Raw genomic sequence first — 16,856 nt, 5'->3', positions numbered from 1 at the left:
GGAGCTTCCGGCGCTTCGTTTTCTATGGAAAGCACCACGAGATCACCGATCAGCCATCATAGAAAATGGCATGTCGGACGCCTCGGCCCGGGCACGGACCGGTCTAGCGCGAGTCATTCTTTAATAACGTGTCCATGCAATTTTGCAGCTCCAAAAGTATTCTCCAATAGCTCTGCAAAAGGGCGATTAGCAATATATATGGTTAATTCATGTTGTGGCAGGCGTGTCTCACTCCGCGATTTCGTCGCTTTGTTACAGGTAGCTAAAAGTGCATCCGTTCGGCCCCAATTTTGGGGAAAGCCATAAGCCGCGCGTGGCGCTGTCGCCACCTAGCGGCCATATCTGTGCTGATCGTAACAGACGCGTTTTGTTAGAGAGTGAGTCTTCTGTACTTAGTACTATTATTTATTCTGTGGTTGTAGTTCAATTGAATATGAGTTTTAAAGAATAACCCTAAGGTATTTTTTAACACGAGGTAACACAAAAGATTACTAGAACAAATGAAATGCTTTGCATAAAAATGGCATAAAATGTCTACGATAATTATCATTCAATCCGAAATCTTTTACATATAAAGGAACAAAAATAACATGTTCCCTAGTATAGTAAGAGCACGTGTAAAAAGTTAGGGACCGAAAGCATGATTCGCGACAGCTGTCCAAACTTGTTAGATAGTAAGGTAAACGTACCGGTGCTCGACGCGGTCCCAGTACATGTCATCTTGAAACTTAAGTCATTGTCAATAGTGGTGACAGCAGGGTGTCATCTATTGGGCATTAGCATGTCGAGTAGGGCTTGCAATTCGAATATTCGAATTTGTCGAATATTCGACCTGTTTTGATATTCGAATATTCGGCCGCTCAGGTTTCGAATATTCGAATATTTTTTATTACTATAAAAAATCTATTTCATCCGCTGTAGTTACAGTTTATGTGTGTTTTCCGGGTATTTACAGTGAATGAGGAACGGTATAGGTACCCAAATACGAAGGAAATAATATTTTTTCTATATTCCTCTCGATAGACTTCGTGAATACAGTGAAACCTAAGTCAATTTGAAAGAAAACAAAATCAAAAAGTATGTTATTTTTATACGGTGCGTAAGTTTTAAGTTAAACGGTAATTCTGTTTCTGCAGTACAAGCGCACGTTAAGCGAATTTTTGAAGTCTAAACCTTGCCATGCCACTTATCGCAATTCTCAAATTTGATCATACCAAACCAGCCCAACTAGGTAATCTAACCATGCACCTTTAGCTGACGAATAATCCACCCAGTAGTCAACAAACTTTTTCCCTTAAATATTATATAATTAGCCGACCAACAGGAATAAAAACTTGCCAAAACAAATAAAGTCAATAAAGATTCGAAATACAATGGAATTAAAGGCCTTTTTACAGGCTCCTGAGTGACTACAAGTTAATTTAGATAGGAAAATAATTACCTACTAAAAAAATATCTTACATACCTAGGTGTTTGGAAAGTTAAAGTTATATTATTTCACGCAACACGCAACGACGCATTTATAATATAAGTTTTATCTAGAAATATTGAATAGGTAAGTCTAATTTTGGCGTTTTACTTGTTTTTATAAATGTGGGCATCTCATAGTAGGATGATAAAATCTAGTCAATTAAGTGGATTTCTGCAAAATACCATTAGTTTTAGCAATATGTGAAAAAAGCTTTTGAACAAAACGATAATAAACCGATTTCTCGTTCCTTTTCTTATTTTTTATAATATTCGAATAATTATTCGAATATTCGAATATGTTGTCAGAAAAAGTCGAATATTCGAATACCTGAAAGTTTCGAATATTTGCAATCCCTAATGTCGAGCACTAGTACGTTTACCTTAAGACATATACAAAGTACTAAAATCATTTACCGACGCTATAATAACCCAATCCTCCATCTAATAATACAGGCGTTTTCAAGAGGAAAATTACGTAACCTATCTTTTCATAATAAAGCGGATATTCTACTGAAAAATAGCCCGCGTTAGGACCCCAGATGGACTAGGCTAATATATAATGCTCATGACACATGCTCCATATTTATCAGACTAGTATTTCCCTTGGGTCTAGAATAATATCAAGTGAACCTTACGCGTGGCTAGATTCAGTCCTGGGATAAGTCAACAAATTAGTCAACGAATTAGAAATTTTATGTTGTCAAAAGTTAGGCACGAATAAACACTAAATATTTGGGTAAGGTGTATTCGGGTATTTCCGAATGACGAATAGTGGCGGATAATTCCGAAAGCTGACTCTTACTACAACGGAATATGAGTAATTTTACAGTGATTTTCGGGATTACCCGATTTCCGGAATTACCCGAATAAACATTACTGATATTTTTTTATTGTTTGTAAGCAGTTACCTACTGTAAATCTTATACTATACGTTTCAATGGGAAATTCTTGTATCTTATACCTTTAAAGGAGCAATTCTGGTATATGTAGCTTTATTTGACGTTCATAAGCACATTGTAATTATGCCTACTTGAATAAACTATCTTTTATCTTTATCTTTTATTTATATATTTTGGGGATCTCGAAAACAGCTCTAACGATTTCGATGAAATTTGCTATATGGGGGTTTTCGGGGGTGAAAAATCGATTTAGCTAGGTCTTATCTCTGGGAAAACGTGCATACATAGTTTTTATATGTTTTCCGAGCAAAGCTCGGTCTCCCAGATATTTATTATGTAGCTACATAGATTAATTACCTCGTACTTCGAAAAAATTTAGATATATAATTTGTTTTATCTTTTATTTGGAAAACATAAACGTACTTAATTTCTATGTTATCGACCTTATTGACGCCGAAAAATTCTCAGTTTTCAATGTGGTTTTTGTCCGGTTAAAATATTTATAATTTTATTAACTTGATTACAAATGCCAGCTTCAATATTTGCATCTAGAGATTTCGCATAAAATGGTATACTTGTAGCTTTACCACGAGTTTGACACTGACATATTCGCTAGCGTCTGCAAAACCTACTTTCTATGCATCTCGCTCATACTTATATTATTGCTAGGGCGATGTATAGAAAGTAAGTTAGCAGACGTTAGCGAATATGTCAGTGTCAAACTCGTGGTAAGGCTACTGTAGTTAATCAGAGTACTAAAGTTACACGAGAATAGTACATTTTATTTGCGTCTGATATACCCAGCTAGTAATAAAAATATGTACTTCGTTTAAATTGTGAATGCAAATAGATCCAATGAAAACCAGCACTGCCCAGTAAAAACCGCTTGAGACAACACAATCTGGGGCCCATTTCTCAAACCACATTAGTCTAATATTATTAGTGTGTTGTCATGGCAACCCATACGATTTGACAGTTCGTGGACTAAATAATATTAGTCTAATATCGTTCGAGAAATGGGCCCCTGGCCGTTGTTACCGTTTTAACATTGATAGTAGCTGTAAATTTAACGACTACGATAATAAGGTTCGGGCAGTACTCGTATATTTGTAAACATTTGGGCTCATAAAGCTTTTATTGCCGATTGGATCCTGATAAAGGTCAAAAAGCATGTTTTCCCTGGTTATATAGGTATTTAACTGATTATTTAGCTACATACAGAAACATAGGTGTTTTTGGAGTCTCGTTACAAGTCTGTTCGGAAAGAGAAGAATCGTGGAATGTATTTGACCCCATACATTTCACGACTCTTCTTTTTCGGCACCTCAGACTTTATTAGTTATTCACAAAACTGTTTAGAATGGTTTAAGTGCCGACCGAAAATTATAGCGACTCCCTGACACTGTGGGGTTGCGCTATTCATCGGTGCCGCCGCTGCCAAAGAGCCATATGCAACAGTATCCACTTGTAATAATAATAACAAATTATAAGTGGATATAGTCCTTCGATTTGTAGCTGACCCTGAACGGCTAATCCTTTGTCTATTGTTAAGTAAAACCGCAAGTGCTACCTGCAAAAAAGGGTGAAAACAGGGCTCAAAAAACTAGTGTAGGTGGCTTTGAATCTTATTCCAATTACCATAGAGTCATAATTCAATAAACGGTTAAAGAGCGATACACGGCCGTCGTGAACGCTGCTCGCACTGTTAGTGTTTGAGAAAGGAGACCTAGGCTCTCCGAAACATGTCGCGCGAGTGACTTAAAACAAGTGAGTCTAAACCGTAAAATTATTCAACGGTTAAAGAGGTTTAATCTTTTTGCAGGTATTTAAGTAGCACGTGCGGTTACCTTCGGGGCCAGCTACAAATCAAACGACTATACTAATTGGGCGTTATAATTGTGTTGCTGTAAGAATACGTGTAAAAGTTTCATAGAATTCGATCTTCGTAGTGCCTCTTGTCATTTTGTGTGGTAGGCGCCCTAAGGCCTAAGGCCGCTAGCCCGCTACGCTGACGCTTACCATTAACAGGCGGTCTAGCCAAGGTGACAAACGCTTGCGCTTCGCCATCGAATCGCTTTGTGTCTCTTCCATATTAGTGTTACAGTGACAGTTGCGTTTCGTTCGCTACGAAGCGTTAGCGATTGGCATGTTGTCTACGGGCCTGGACTGTTTTGTTTAGTTCAGGGGTCTCCAAACTTTTTTACCTGAGGCAATATGGCATTGCGCCACAAAAACTTTCGCGCGGGCCACAGTCGGCGCCGGGGGGTGTCTGGTTGCTGCTGTTAGGGCTGAACCCCTGGAGCATAGTTCCCGCGGGCCGGACTATCCGGGTGTCGGTGGGCCGGATTGGAACGCGTCGCGGGCCGGATTCGACCCCCGGGCCGGGGTGTGTTGGTTTAGTTGAAGTTAAAAGCCTCTTTCTCTTCCAGTTCCTGGTATGCTACCCGTACCCCCCGGACTGGGGCGAGACGTACCCCTCCACGATGGTGCTGCTCCGCTTCCTCGTGTACTACTCGCTGCCGCTGGCCGTCATCGCGCTGTTCTACATCCTGATGGCGCGCCATCTGGTGCTGAGCACGCAGAACATGCCGGGGGAGATGCAGGGGACCCAGAGACAGGTCGGTGGATTTTGAGAATTTGTCGTTAGTGGCATTCCAGCAGAGAAGGGTCCTTATGATTCTTGTGCATGAGGACCCTTATAAGTATTTATTTATTTATTAACCAACTTTACATTGACAGTTCAACCAAACATGCAAGTTACCTATGGGTTACACACATATGTACTTAAAATTAATTATAATAAGCTTATCACTAAAATTAATTAATATTAATAGTTGTGGGCGTAATAAATATTGACTCTAGCATTAAGCATTAAGTACCCTTCTCTATGGAAATCCACATTTTATCTGTAGAATTTTCCGTCCATTTAGACAATATGATATGTCATGAATATACCTAAGAACCCATACTAAGTAAATCTTATATACTTAAGAAAAAAGAGGCTGAATTAAATGAAGAGCTGCAAAATTGCATGGACACATTATAAATGCATTAATTGATATTAGAAAATTTAAGTAGGCACCTTAAGTTAGCTAATAACGAATACGATTTAAAAGTACACTACCGTTTTTTTCGTAAAATAATCATCAATTAATATTTAACCTTAAACTACAAAACGTAAATTTTGTGTCAGTCGTGTTGAAAAAAATCTAGGTATCGGAAATATTACCGTTAAGTAAAATAAATACCTACGCAATTTAAATACTGATGATACAATTGTGTCATGAATTTCATGATGTATGTATTTTCAATAAAACTACCTATTGTCCAGACAAGGTTGTTACCGAGAAAGCTCTCAAAGATTCAAAAGATAGTTTGACCTTTTGTACAAACTTGTCATGTCTCTTGCCAACACTCGAACTATATATAACAAGGCGTTACTTGGCGATTTCATCTTACATTTTCAACTATCACATAAAAGGTCGCTTTTTGTTACGGTAACCAAGACTGTTATGCTATTGGGGAACAGAGGACAATACGTGTCGTATAAAAGTTATACAATAGTGCAGTCGAGTTCATAAACATCTATACAAGACAACGTTCCAAAAATATATTTACACGCCTCTAAGACTACAATAAGGTCGTGTAAATATATTTTTGGAACGTTGGCTTGTATAGATGTTTGTTAACTCGACCTACGTAGTGGCAGATTGCCAGTATTCCTTTTTTGGTAAAGTTATTATCTAACGATCGTTTGTATGTTGACGTGTCATTTTTATATATAATTTGAGTAATAATGTTGATGACTTTTAGGGTCGTTAAATAACCATTTATTCTATATTAACCCTACTCACCCCATTTTACGGTACCGAAGATAAAGATCAGATTATTCAGTGTTTTGGATCAGGTAGATATTTTTACTGAATTGGGATTTATATTGGTATAAGATATTCATCCTGAATCCGGCCCCACGTGTTCACAGGTGCCATTTCCTAAGTGATTGATTATAATAGTTTATATGACATTGCGGGACGCTCCATTAAGTTGTGAAGTCGAATGGGGCCTTCATCGGGTAATTCATCATGGTGTAACGACATGAATAGGCACTATACACGTACTGAGATTGATTGTTGAATAGATAACTGTTGGGTGAATCGATTTTGCTGCTGAAATAGATGAGTGTAGGTGAAACAATACGTGAAGCCCCTCTAGGTAATTGTTAAGTGTTCAGATAAATATGCCGCATTTAATAAAATGTTTTATTTTTATTAACGGTTTGCAGTTATTTTTTTGTGCTAAGGAAATTTATTTATCGATGAAAATTATGAATAAAAATAGTTATTAATTTCAAATAATTTATTAAAATACATTCTTGTAAACGGTACCCACGCATTCAAATTCAAAAGAGATTTTACTAGTGCTTGTGTGCTAGGCCTACTGGTAATGCTTAGGTATAAGTGCGTACAAGCCGAAATGCACAGATAATTATCAAAAACGGCTTAAGGTGACATTTCACTGGCCTTATGGTGGAACACAGCTAATAAGGATACCATACATATACTGTTAAAATTTACCATTACCATTGCCATTACCTTGCCGGATAAACCTTTTTTTTAACCGCCTACCAAATCGCAACCACCAAGCAATATCATCGATATGAAATTTTCGTAAGACATATTTTAAACTGTTTATACGACAACGGTTTCGTGCACGCAGCAGGCAGTGCACGAGTTGCAGTCGCCGCGAGCACTCGAGCCTGAGGATGGACCCCCGAAGGGCCCGAAACATGTCGCCAATAGCGACTCAAAATTCAAGTGAGTGAAACCGTTGTCATATAAACAGACCAAGCAATATCATTGTGTTGTTGTCCTACGGCACTCCAGAGGTGCAAAGGGCCTTCACAAGCTCGCGTCACGCCTTCTTATCTTCAGCGACCCTTCTGGCCTCGCTCCAGCTCAACCCGACCTGTAGACGACGCAATGTACTGGACCTGAAATGAGTAACCTGAAACATAAAACTTAGTAATTAATATACATTTTAGTTAAATATTATAAAAATAATATGTAGGTACTTACCTTGCTTACCACTGCTGTTTTCTATGTGTGAATAAAGTGTGCGCGAGAGCATGCATATGTGTGCAACGAGCCTCGGCTATCGACCAATCAACGTCAGTTCCCTATACGCTTCCGAGCGATACACGCATGTCCATGCGCTCTAACACTTACCTCAAAAAGTATCCCTAGTTGTTCTTATTTCGCTCCTCTACACCTGTGGCTGCAATCGTCAGCTACACGACCGCTCGTAGCTCGCTTGCGACGGACCGTTGCGTTGCCAAGAGTGTACAGCCGGTCTAGCCAAGCTGACAATCGCTATCGCTTCGACAACGAAACGCTTTGTGTCTATCACTCTTCCATATTAGTGCGACAGTGACAATTGCGTTTCGATCGCTACTGAGCGTAAGCGATTGGCACGTTGGCTATTCGTCAATTGCGGGCATTTTTCTCTATCACTCTAATTACGTCTTAATGAGAGGAAAAGAGAAAGATCCCCGCAATTTGCGAAAATCGGTTTTCGCGGTAGACCCCCAGGGCGCCCGTGGCCCACGGCTTCTTCTATCCGGCGGTTTCCAACCGAATGCGATGATTGCGTCATTAATTTCCCCTTCGAATCGTACAGGCAATCCGATCCGATTGCTTTTAAGCAATATCATACAGGCTCATATCTATGGTCTATACACAGACCACCTCAACTACTAGACGGAGAACATAAGTCAATCGAGGTCACCACACATATGCTCTCCCGTACAAAAGTAGCGCAGAGCGACCGCTTATTTCAGTTGCGCCCAAAACTAGGACCACTACTCGAGTTATTAAAAAATATTTATAAAATTATTGAGCTTTAGGGATGTTCTTGGATTATTATAGTATAAAATAGGGCAGAATACAACTCTATTGTGCTGCTGTATTCGTACCATTTTACAAGTCATTTTGATTCACCAGGGAGTTTTGGCCGAAGGGTGTCAAGTTTCGGCGGTTCCGCGGCCGGCTCCCTAACACTGCGGGGTTGCGTAATGCATCGCAATCATAATGTTATTTTTATAATATGCATGCTAGTTTTTAAGGTATTTTTGTATGGGACACTAGTTGCCTAAAATAAAGATTTCATTCATTCATTCATATGTCTGGTGACCTCTTGATCTTTGTAAATGCTTCGTAATGCGGTGTCTGAACTCTGTGGGTCTGTAATAGCGCTGGAGCGGAGCCAAACGATTATGTGGAATAAGTGTTCCAAAGCTAATATTACTAAAAACCAATCGATTTCAATAAAACGGTTATCGTTCGGGGTTTGTTTGGGCCATATAAGACTATTGGGGAGGCCTTGAGGCCGATTCTAATATCAATCTGTGAATTTTTATATCAAACGAAAAAATGGAGTAATTCACCGCTTTCGGCAAGACTTGAAATTGCGATCTTTCGGAACATAGGTCCGATGACTTTTAACCAACGTAACTGCCCTAAGTTAATCAGATGTAAACTACCCAATTATTGGCCCTATATTGTACGGTCATTGGCCCGTATTTTTAGGAATATCACCTCTGCTGTCTTTAAATGCTATTGAAGAGACCATCAGATGGTCAACATTAAGATTTCTACTGACAAAAGCGCGAAATTTCGACATCTCATATTTTTGTATAAGAAATGGAACCGAAATTTTTCATCTCATAAACATTAAGTTTCCTTTGTTTCCCGTATTATTTTGGTAAAATTTCCAACGTTTTGGAAACTTCGCAACTTGAAAATCTGTAGTGTAAGTATAGTGTCAGTTCCATACTCTGTCACTGCAAACTTGAAAAATCTCTGCAAACTTAGCTTGCTTCTATTCTAACTGGATTGTGTGGGACGCAACATGTGTCGACACTTTTGCACAGTCCCACATACAGGGGACCCGCATTCGGGCCGGCGCTGCGGCTGACCAGGCCCAAGTACTCAAGCGCCGCAAATACTCGATGTTGCTCAACGACTATCAGTTTGCGGCGCTCGCAGTTGAGACTTTGGGTCCCTGGTCAGCCGACATGAAAACGTTCATCGGGGCAGTGTCGGCGCGGCTGGTCGAAACCACAGGGGACCCCAGGGCTGGCGCGTACCTCTCTCAACGCATTTCACTTGCGATACAGAGAGGTAACGCTGCCAGTGTCATGGGGTGCCGCAGACAGATTTGTTGGATGGGGTGTTCTTTTTATAATTGGTTTATAGGTAGTTTGTGTTTTATTTTATAGGTAGTTTGTGTTTTTTATTTTATTTCTAGTTATCTTATAATTGTAATTTGTTTGGCAATAAAACTTAATAATACTGGAGAGTCAGCAAATCATGCATGTTGTCATGGCTGTGCTAATCCCTAAACAGGCATTGTTTGCGTACCTACGCATTAGCTTGTATCGAACTTGGGTCATGTTTCGTCGTCTGTGTGATTAGCTGCTAACCTAGTAATTAGATCATCGAGCCACAAGGAACTCGTAAATTCCTCTAAGTTCTTTTTTGATTGAACCATGAGGAATTTTCGTTTTCATTGAATAATTTTACGGTTTAGACTCACTTGTTTTAAGTCACTCGCGCAAATGATTAATCAGGATGTTAGTATGGCTCGCAGCAGTCGATTTTTTAAACAATGTCGGAGGCTAAAAAGCATAGGGCCCGCCTGATGGTAGCAGTCTCCGTAGCCTATGGACGCTTGCAACTCCAAAAGTGTCAATGCGCTTTGCCAAAGCGTTTCTCAAGACTCACGTGACTATTTCCATATATTATTTTAAGATTCGTATACTTCGCGTTCTCTATCAAAAATATTTTTATCTCGTTGACGTAGATTTCTTTAATGGTACTTGTTTAATGTAAAGCTTTTATTTATCACAACTCCGATAGATAACTAAACTATAAAACTTAAAAGCTAAATCTAAAAATATAATCTTACAAATTTATTTAATGTACAGTCAGCAGCAGAAGTTTCTAAGCGGGCGAGGTGTTCAAAATTACCTTGACACGCTCTTATTCTCTTAACAATAAAGTCGCGTCAAGATCATTTTGAACACCTCGCCCGCTTAGCAACTATTGCTGCTGACTTAGGTACAGTCTACATTTATTATGTCACTAATGTTGTTATCACAACTGTTGAAAAACGAACACGATCTATCGTTTACGAATTATACGATTGTCGTGTATAGGTGAACCAGGATCTATTGAGGGTGCGCCATGTTGCGGAATTTCACTGGAACTAATTTTTTCATACTACACTGAATTGTCACCCTATACCTGAGAATAACAGCGCCCTCTTGACAATTATCATATATTACTGGTCAGGCTATAGACACGTCGTTAAAAATATAAATAACCCTTCAGGAACTGACACTGGAGAGGTCAACCTTTCTCTGGATCACTGGCTAGAAACTATCACTTAGGGATCTTGTTTAGAGACCTCGCCCGAAACCCGATAGACGTATAAATACCTATTGACGAAGCTCGAAATATCTTATGGACAAATTGTCAATATCATGTAACCCCAGACAGAGATAATGTTATAACTTTATTTTTGGACTGAGATGCTTTATATGTACTTAGTGGTAAGTTATACATATAATTTTTTTTATAATTACGTACCTACGAATGTATATAAAACGATATTTTGTCATTCTTTAGACGTTGGAGAAACCTACAACTCATTTTATTCCAGCACGTATATGTTTAGCCTTATAGTAGTCCTTAATAAAAGTAAAGTACTTAAGGGATTACCCATTAAATATTCAGATTCAAAACCAAAATAACCGATTCTTAATGGTCAGTAAAAACTTTTAGGTACTTTTTCAACAAACTTTTGGGACCCACTTAACCCAACACGATTCAATCTGGTTAACCGGCCTCTACCAATTGTATTAGGGTTCTTAAGGACTTTAAAGGAACTTAATATAAGGAAAGGTTCTGTTATCAATGAAATCCTAAAATCTGTTATCAAGCGGAAGAAAGACCTTTAGAATACTAATGAATTTGGTTATCGGTAAAAGTGTCACGTTATCGTTATCCTATTTGTTATTTAAGGCGCTTAAATTTTGCATTTGACCTTACCAGTAGGTCGTTTTGTTTTGTTACTTAGCGACCTTAACGACACTAATAAAAATAAACTCCATTTTTTTGCGAATTTTTGTTTCTCGTCGGGCCAACATCGATTCATCATGTCGTCAAGTGACAAGCAAAAGTCACTAAGTACCACCACAAGTTCATAGCCATAGTGAACCATATTAGTACGAAAAGAAGGTTGATTTTTGTTTAAATATTTTGTAGTAATTAGTGACTTTTGCTTGTCACCTGACGATGTCACCCAAAACTGCTGTAACACTACTTGTTTGTAGCTAAAATAGTTGGTAGGTACGTCACTTTCGTATTTTCTGCGTGTAGACACATTTTTGTTTTAGTTAAATAGGTATCTTATATTTTAACAATAATAATTAATAATTATTATAATAATTTAGCCATTTATTTCCAATAGAAAACGATACATCATGCATGATTCATTATAAAAAACATTCATTTATACTATTTACATTTTTCAGTAAATTAATCTAATTATGATCAAATTTTATGTAACTATAATTATTATATATATATATATATTTTTTTTTTTTTTTCGATTATATTATATGTAGGGTGCATTGGGATTCCGAAGACGGGGTAATTTTGAAAATGGCAAATATCTACTAAACTAAAAACACTTCATACTTTAGCAACACTTATACCACTGGCACGCTTACATCTTGCGTACTGTTGCTACACAGTAGAAAGCTTTTCTAGTTTAGTAGATATTTGCCATTTTCAAAATTACCCCGTCTTCGGATTTACCCCAATGCACCCTACATTTGTTATCTTATTGAAGTATTTTTTAATTTATATTGCGATTATAATAATTTAAATTCTATTGGATGTCCATTTATGGACATAGGCCTCCTCCATACTATGCCATAATTCTCGATCGGTGGCGGCACGGGTCCATATTTTAACAAAGTTGTATTTAACTAACAGGCTTATTCGTACGGATACAGACATCAGAATGAACATCTAACTGATGTCATTCGATTATCCTGCATCTCGTTCATACTTGTTCGTACATGTATTGACGCAGGCGAGACGCACGATAACTAAATAACATCATTCAGATACCATTCTGCTGATGTCAGTGTACGTTCGAATTGGCCTGTAACTTATTTTAATGGTGGAGACAGATTCGCAAAAGCAATTTCATATTGTAAGTAGATATTAAACGTTGAGTTAGCCGCACTTACACAATAGAAATAGAAAAAAAATAGAAATAATTTTAAAGAAAATTATACAAAACAGAGAAACATAAAAGGATAAAGTGCCACGAAATGTTCTCACCTCAGCACGTTGCTGGCGACTTCCAGCGCTGATCTTCCGGTGAGACGTTACCATCCGGTGAAATAATCACGACAGGTAACTTGAATAAAAAACAAAATGAATTATGTAACATACAAAAGGCAAAGACAGTAATAAGATAAAAATAGATTACAAAAAACCTTATATTTATCTATCTACGTATTCATATTCATACAAGATTCATACATCAAACAATTTCATCTCCCACTACAACTCAACATTACATTATTTTTTTTACATTTTTACTTACTTAAAATAACCAGTCTGTAAATCAGATTTATTCATATAAATGAGAACACATACAGAATACAATACATACAGAATAGAATAGAATACATACAGAGTGAATATTTTAACGGTAAATTATTTTGCCATTTAATTATTAAAAATTTGGAATGGAATTGAAAGTGGGAATCTTAGACAAATACCGAATGTTGTTGTTGCAAAGCAAATACATTATAGGTAAATAAGACAATTTTATTATCCTAACTAAAGTGTTAAAAAGGTCTCAGGAAGTTAAAAGGGTGTATTATGGATTAGAAGATATCTTTAAATTAAAATTTAATCTTACTAGAGATTTTTTAAAACGTTGAGCCCATTTCAATATAGGTAACTGGAGATCTATACGTAATGGCTCCTCTACACGATGGGCCAGCGCCGGCCACTCCAAAAGACGAATTTATGCTTTAGAGGGAGCAAGTGATATTGCTATCTCATTCTGCCGTATGGCTGCGTCCTTTGGAGTGGCCGGTGCTGGCCCATCGTGTAAAGGAGCCATAAGGGAAAAGAGTTGTAATATTTACTTCCGTAACATGCCCCAACCGACATAGATGGCTCTATGGCACAAAATTGATGGGACAAAATATATCCACAGCAAATAATGGTCTCAAATATCCAGGTCCCACTTATCAGTGCTTTCTGTTCATATAGTTAAGTACTTACTCTATTTATGATATAGCAGCCAAGAGATACTGTAGAATGATTCGATATCCTGATATTTCCCACAGTCTGGAAAATACTGCTTTTTAAGGTTCCGTAGCCAAATGGCAAAAAACGGATGTCTGTCTGTCTGTCTGTGTGTCTGTCTGTCTGTCTGTCTGTCCGTCCATCCGTATGTCACAGCCACTTTTTTCCGAAACTATAAGAACTATACTGTTGAAACTTGGTAAGTAGATGTATTCTGTGAACCGCATTAAGATATTCACACAAAAATAGAAAAAAAAACAATAAATTTTGTGGGTTCCCCATACTTAGAAATGAAACTTAAAAAAAAATTTTTCATCAAACCCATACTAGTGGGGTATCTAAGTATGTATAGGTCTTCAAAAATGATATTGAGGTTTCTAATATCAATTTTTCTAAACTGAATAGTTTGCGCGAGAGACACTTCCAAACTTGTAAAATGTGTGCCCCCCCCCCCTGTAACTTCTAAAATAAGAGAATGATAAAACTAAAAAACAATATATGATGTACATTACCATGCAAACTTCCACCGAAAATTGGTTTGAACGAGATCTAGTAAGTAGTTTTTTTTTAATACGTCATAAATCCCCTAAATACGGAACCCTTCATGGGCGAGTCCGACTCGCACTTGGCCGCTTTTTTTAGCGATAAGACCGCCTATTGTTTACATCTACTTGTGTTTCTGTTTTCTTTTGTGTTGCTTTCTTTTATTGGTGTACAAGAATGAGTATTTTTTGTAGTCTCAAGGACACATCTCGCATGCGTATCTTGGACAGTGTGATTGATTAGGTATGTGTGTGTGTGTGTGTGATTGAACATGACCATTTCGTGGCACTTTATCCTTTTATTCTCTGTTATGTATAATTTTCTATTTTGTGTTTGTGCTCACGAATAAAATTATTTCTATTCTATTCTATTGATGAAATGTTTACAAATAAATCAGCCGCAGAATATTATTTGCACGATATAAAATTGTATTTTTAGTAGGTATCCATTATACACTGAGTTTTGTGATTTACAGTTTTCAAACAAAACTTTTTAAAAGTAGTCTCAGTGAGTTATACGCGTGTTTATTTGTATTCTAAATAGGAGTTGGATATTGTTTGTAGTCCAATTTAAATGCTTGAACGGATGATGTTTTCAATACAGTTTATTTCGTAAATGAGCCTAATACCTTTTTATGAAAGGAATTATTTGCAAAATAAATATGTAATTGATGAATAGGGATCTTCTACTGTTCGCCCTTCTTACTCCTCTTAGGATCTACTGACAATACAAAAGATCTCAACAACACTGTAGGTAGGTAACTACATATATGTAGTTACCTACCTACAGTGTTGTTGAGTTCGTATTTATACGAAAACAGACATAGGTGTACCTACTGCTCATTTCAGACTAGATAAGGTATACCTCATTTTATCGGAGATGCGATAAAAGCATTCGTATACTATCGAGATACGTCAGATAAGGTCAATGTGGAGAAAACCGTCTATAGGGGAAGACCGTCTACAAGCTCTTTCGTTGCTTTTAACTCTTACATTTGTACACATACTTCACTTACAGAACGTCGAACTCTTTGCTGCTCCTTTCTGACTATGTCTGAGCGACGTACGTAAAGCCTGACCAGGAATAAGATCACGCGCCATATTGCGGAATTTCACTGGAACTAATTTATTCCTATATATATTGAACGGTCACCCTATCCATGACAATAACAGCGCCCTCTTGACAATGATTATATATTACTGGTCAGGCTTTATACAAATAGACGAACTCTCTGTTGGAATATCCAGTGATACAAAAGCCTAAAAACTGATATTCGAAGTCCCGATGAACCAACTAACCGAAAACTTATACAATAAAGCGAATGGCCGCCTCGAACTTATCTATCGTATCCCATTTTGCTAATGTGTTACGTATGTATTGCCTCAGGTCTGGGCGTACGTTGTAAGTATTGTACACTTGAGAGCAAAGAAATGTGTCACTTTGTAAGACCAATGCGGGCAACTCCGTCTGCAAATTCCGTACCCGTGCGTATTTTTTTCAACTGTTTGGGACTAATCTGTGCTTTTGGATAAAATCGACAATATTTAGTGTTGGTAATACTACTAATTAACCTATTGTTTAAAACCTCGTACGAGTAGGTAGACGGAATTTCCCGCAGACGGATTTGGTAATAGCAGAGTAATAGTTATTGTTCTTATAGATCTTCCAATACAAACTGAACTATTTTTATTGCTCTGCTAGTGTACTAGTGTTTTCTACGAATCCATTAGCACTGACTACTTGATTAGAAAACAGCAATGTATCGTGACAAACGGTAGTCCACGTAACTTTAAACATGTTGGTGTTTTTTTTTTTTGCACTGTTGGCTAGTGCCAACAGAAACATGAAATTAAATACAGTAACACAGTACAGTATAACAGTAATTAAATAGCAGTCCACTTTACACGTCGCATAGGTTTTCTTGGAAATCTTGAATTTAAACATAATATTATTCCTTACGAATTCCATATAAAAATATAAAAAAATATTGACCTCACATCGACTCATTAGATTTTTGTTCCTTGACATCCCTTCTTTGGTACTAACAAATTAATTTATTCAAAACCATAAAATTACCACCAGATTACATAAATTATATAATGCTATCCAAAGAACTAACCGAAAGAAATACATTCCATCTTTTTTCCTTGTTTTATCATTGTTATTTTTACATATTTTAACGGCACATTTCGTAATTGTTGACAACTTCACATTTGAGCGTTTCAAACAAGACTAAACGAAAAAGTAACGCGTGATCTGTTTTAACGTTACTTTTGTGGGGCCATTTTTTGCGGCTGATTGTGTATCTAGTTCAAACGAAAAAAAGTTTTTTCAGCTAGTTCGAGCTGAAAATCAAACGATGCGGTGTGATCTATATCAATGATCACACCGCATCGTTTGATTTTCAGTTTGAAATACCAAAATGTCGCAAGTTCGAGTATTGCCAGAAGCGATCATTTTTTCCTTTAATTTAAAAATTAGTTGTGTCAGACATGTGTCAGACGTATCTGCTTAATAAAAATATTAAAAATAGTTTGAACGACAT

The 16,856-nt window shown here is 37.3% G+C and overlaps 1 protein-coding gene across 1 annotated transcript in view; it reads left to right on the top strand.

Moving 5' to 3' along the window:
- The window catches only part of LOC134653918 (neuropeptide CCHamide-1 receptor-like), a 57,268-nt gene that overhangs the window by 27,075 nt on the left and 13,337 nt on the right, over positions 1-16,856 (top strand). The window contains exon 3 of the mRNA XM_063509284.1: positions 4,799-4,987. Coding sequence (XP_063365354.1) covers positions 4,799-4,987 — 189 coding nt within the window. The remainder of the gene's footprint in view (positions 1-4,798; positions 4,988-16,856) is intronic.

This window comes from Cydia amplana, chromosome 14, assembly GCF_948474715.1.
Source record: "Cydia amplana chromosome 14, ilCydAmpl1.1, whole genome shotgun sequence".
NCBI lineage: Eukaryota > Metazoa > Arthropoda > Insecta > Lepidoptera > Tortricidae > Cydia > Cydia amplana.
This window is presented reverse-complemented; position numbering and strand designations above follow the sequence as displayed.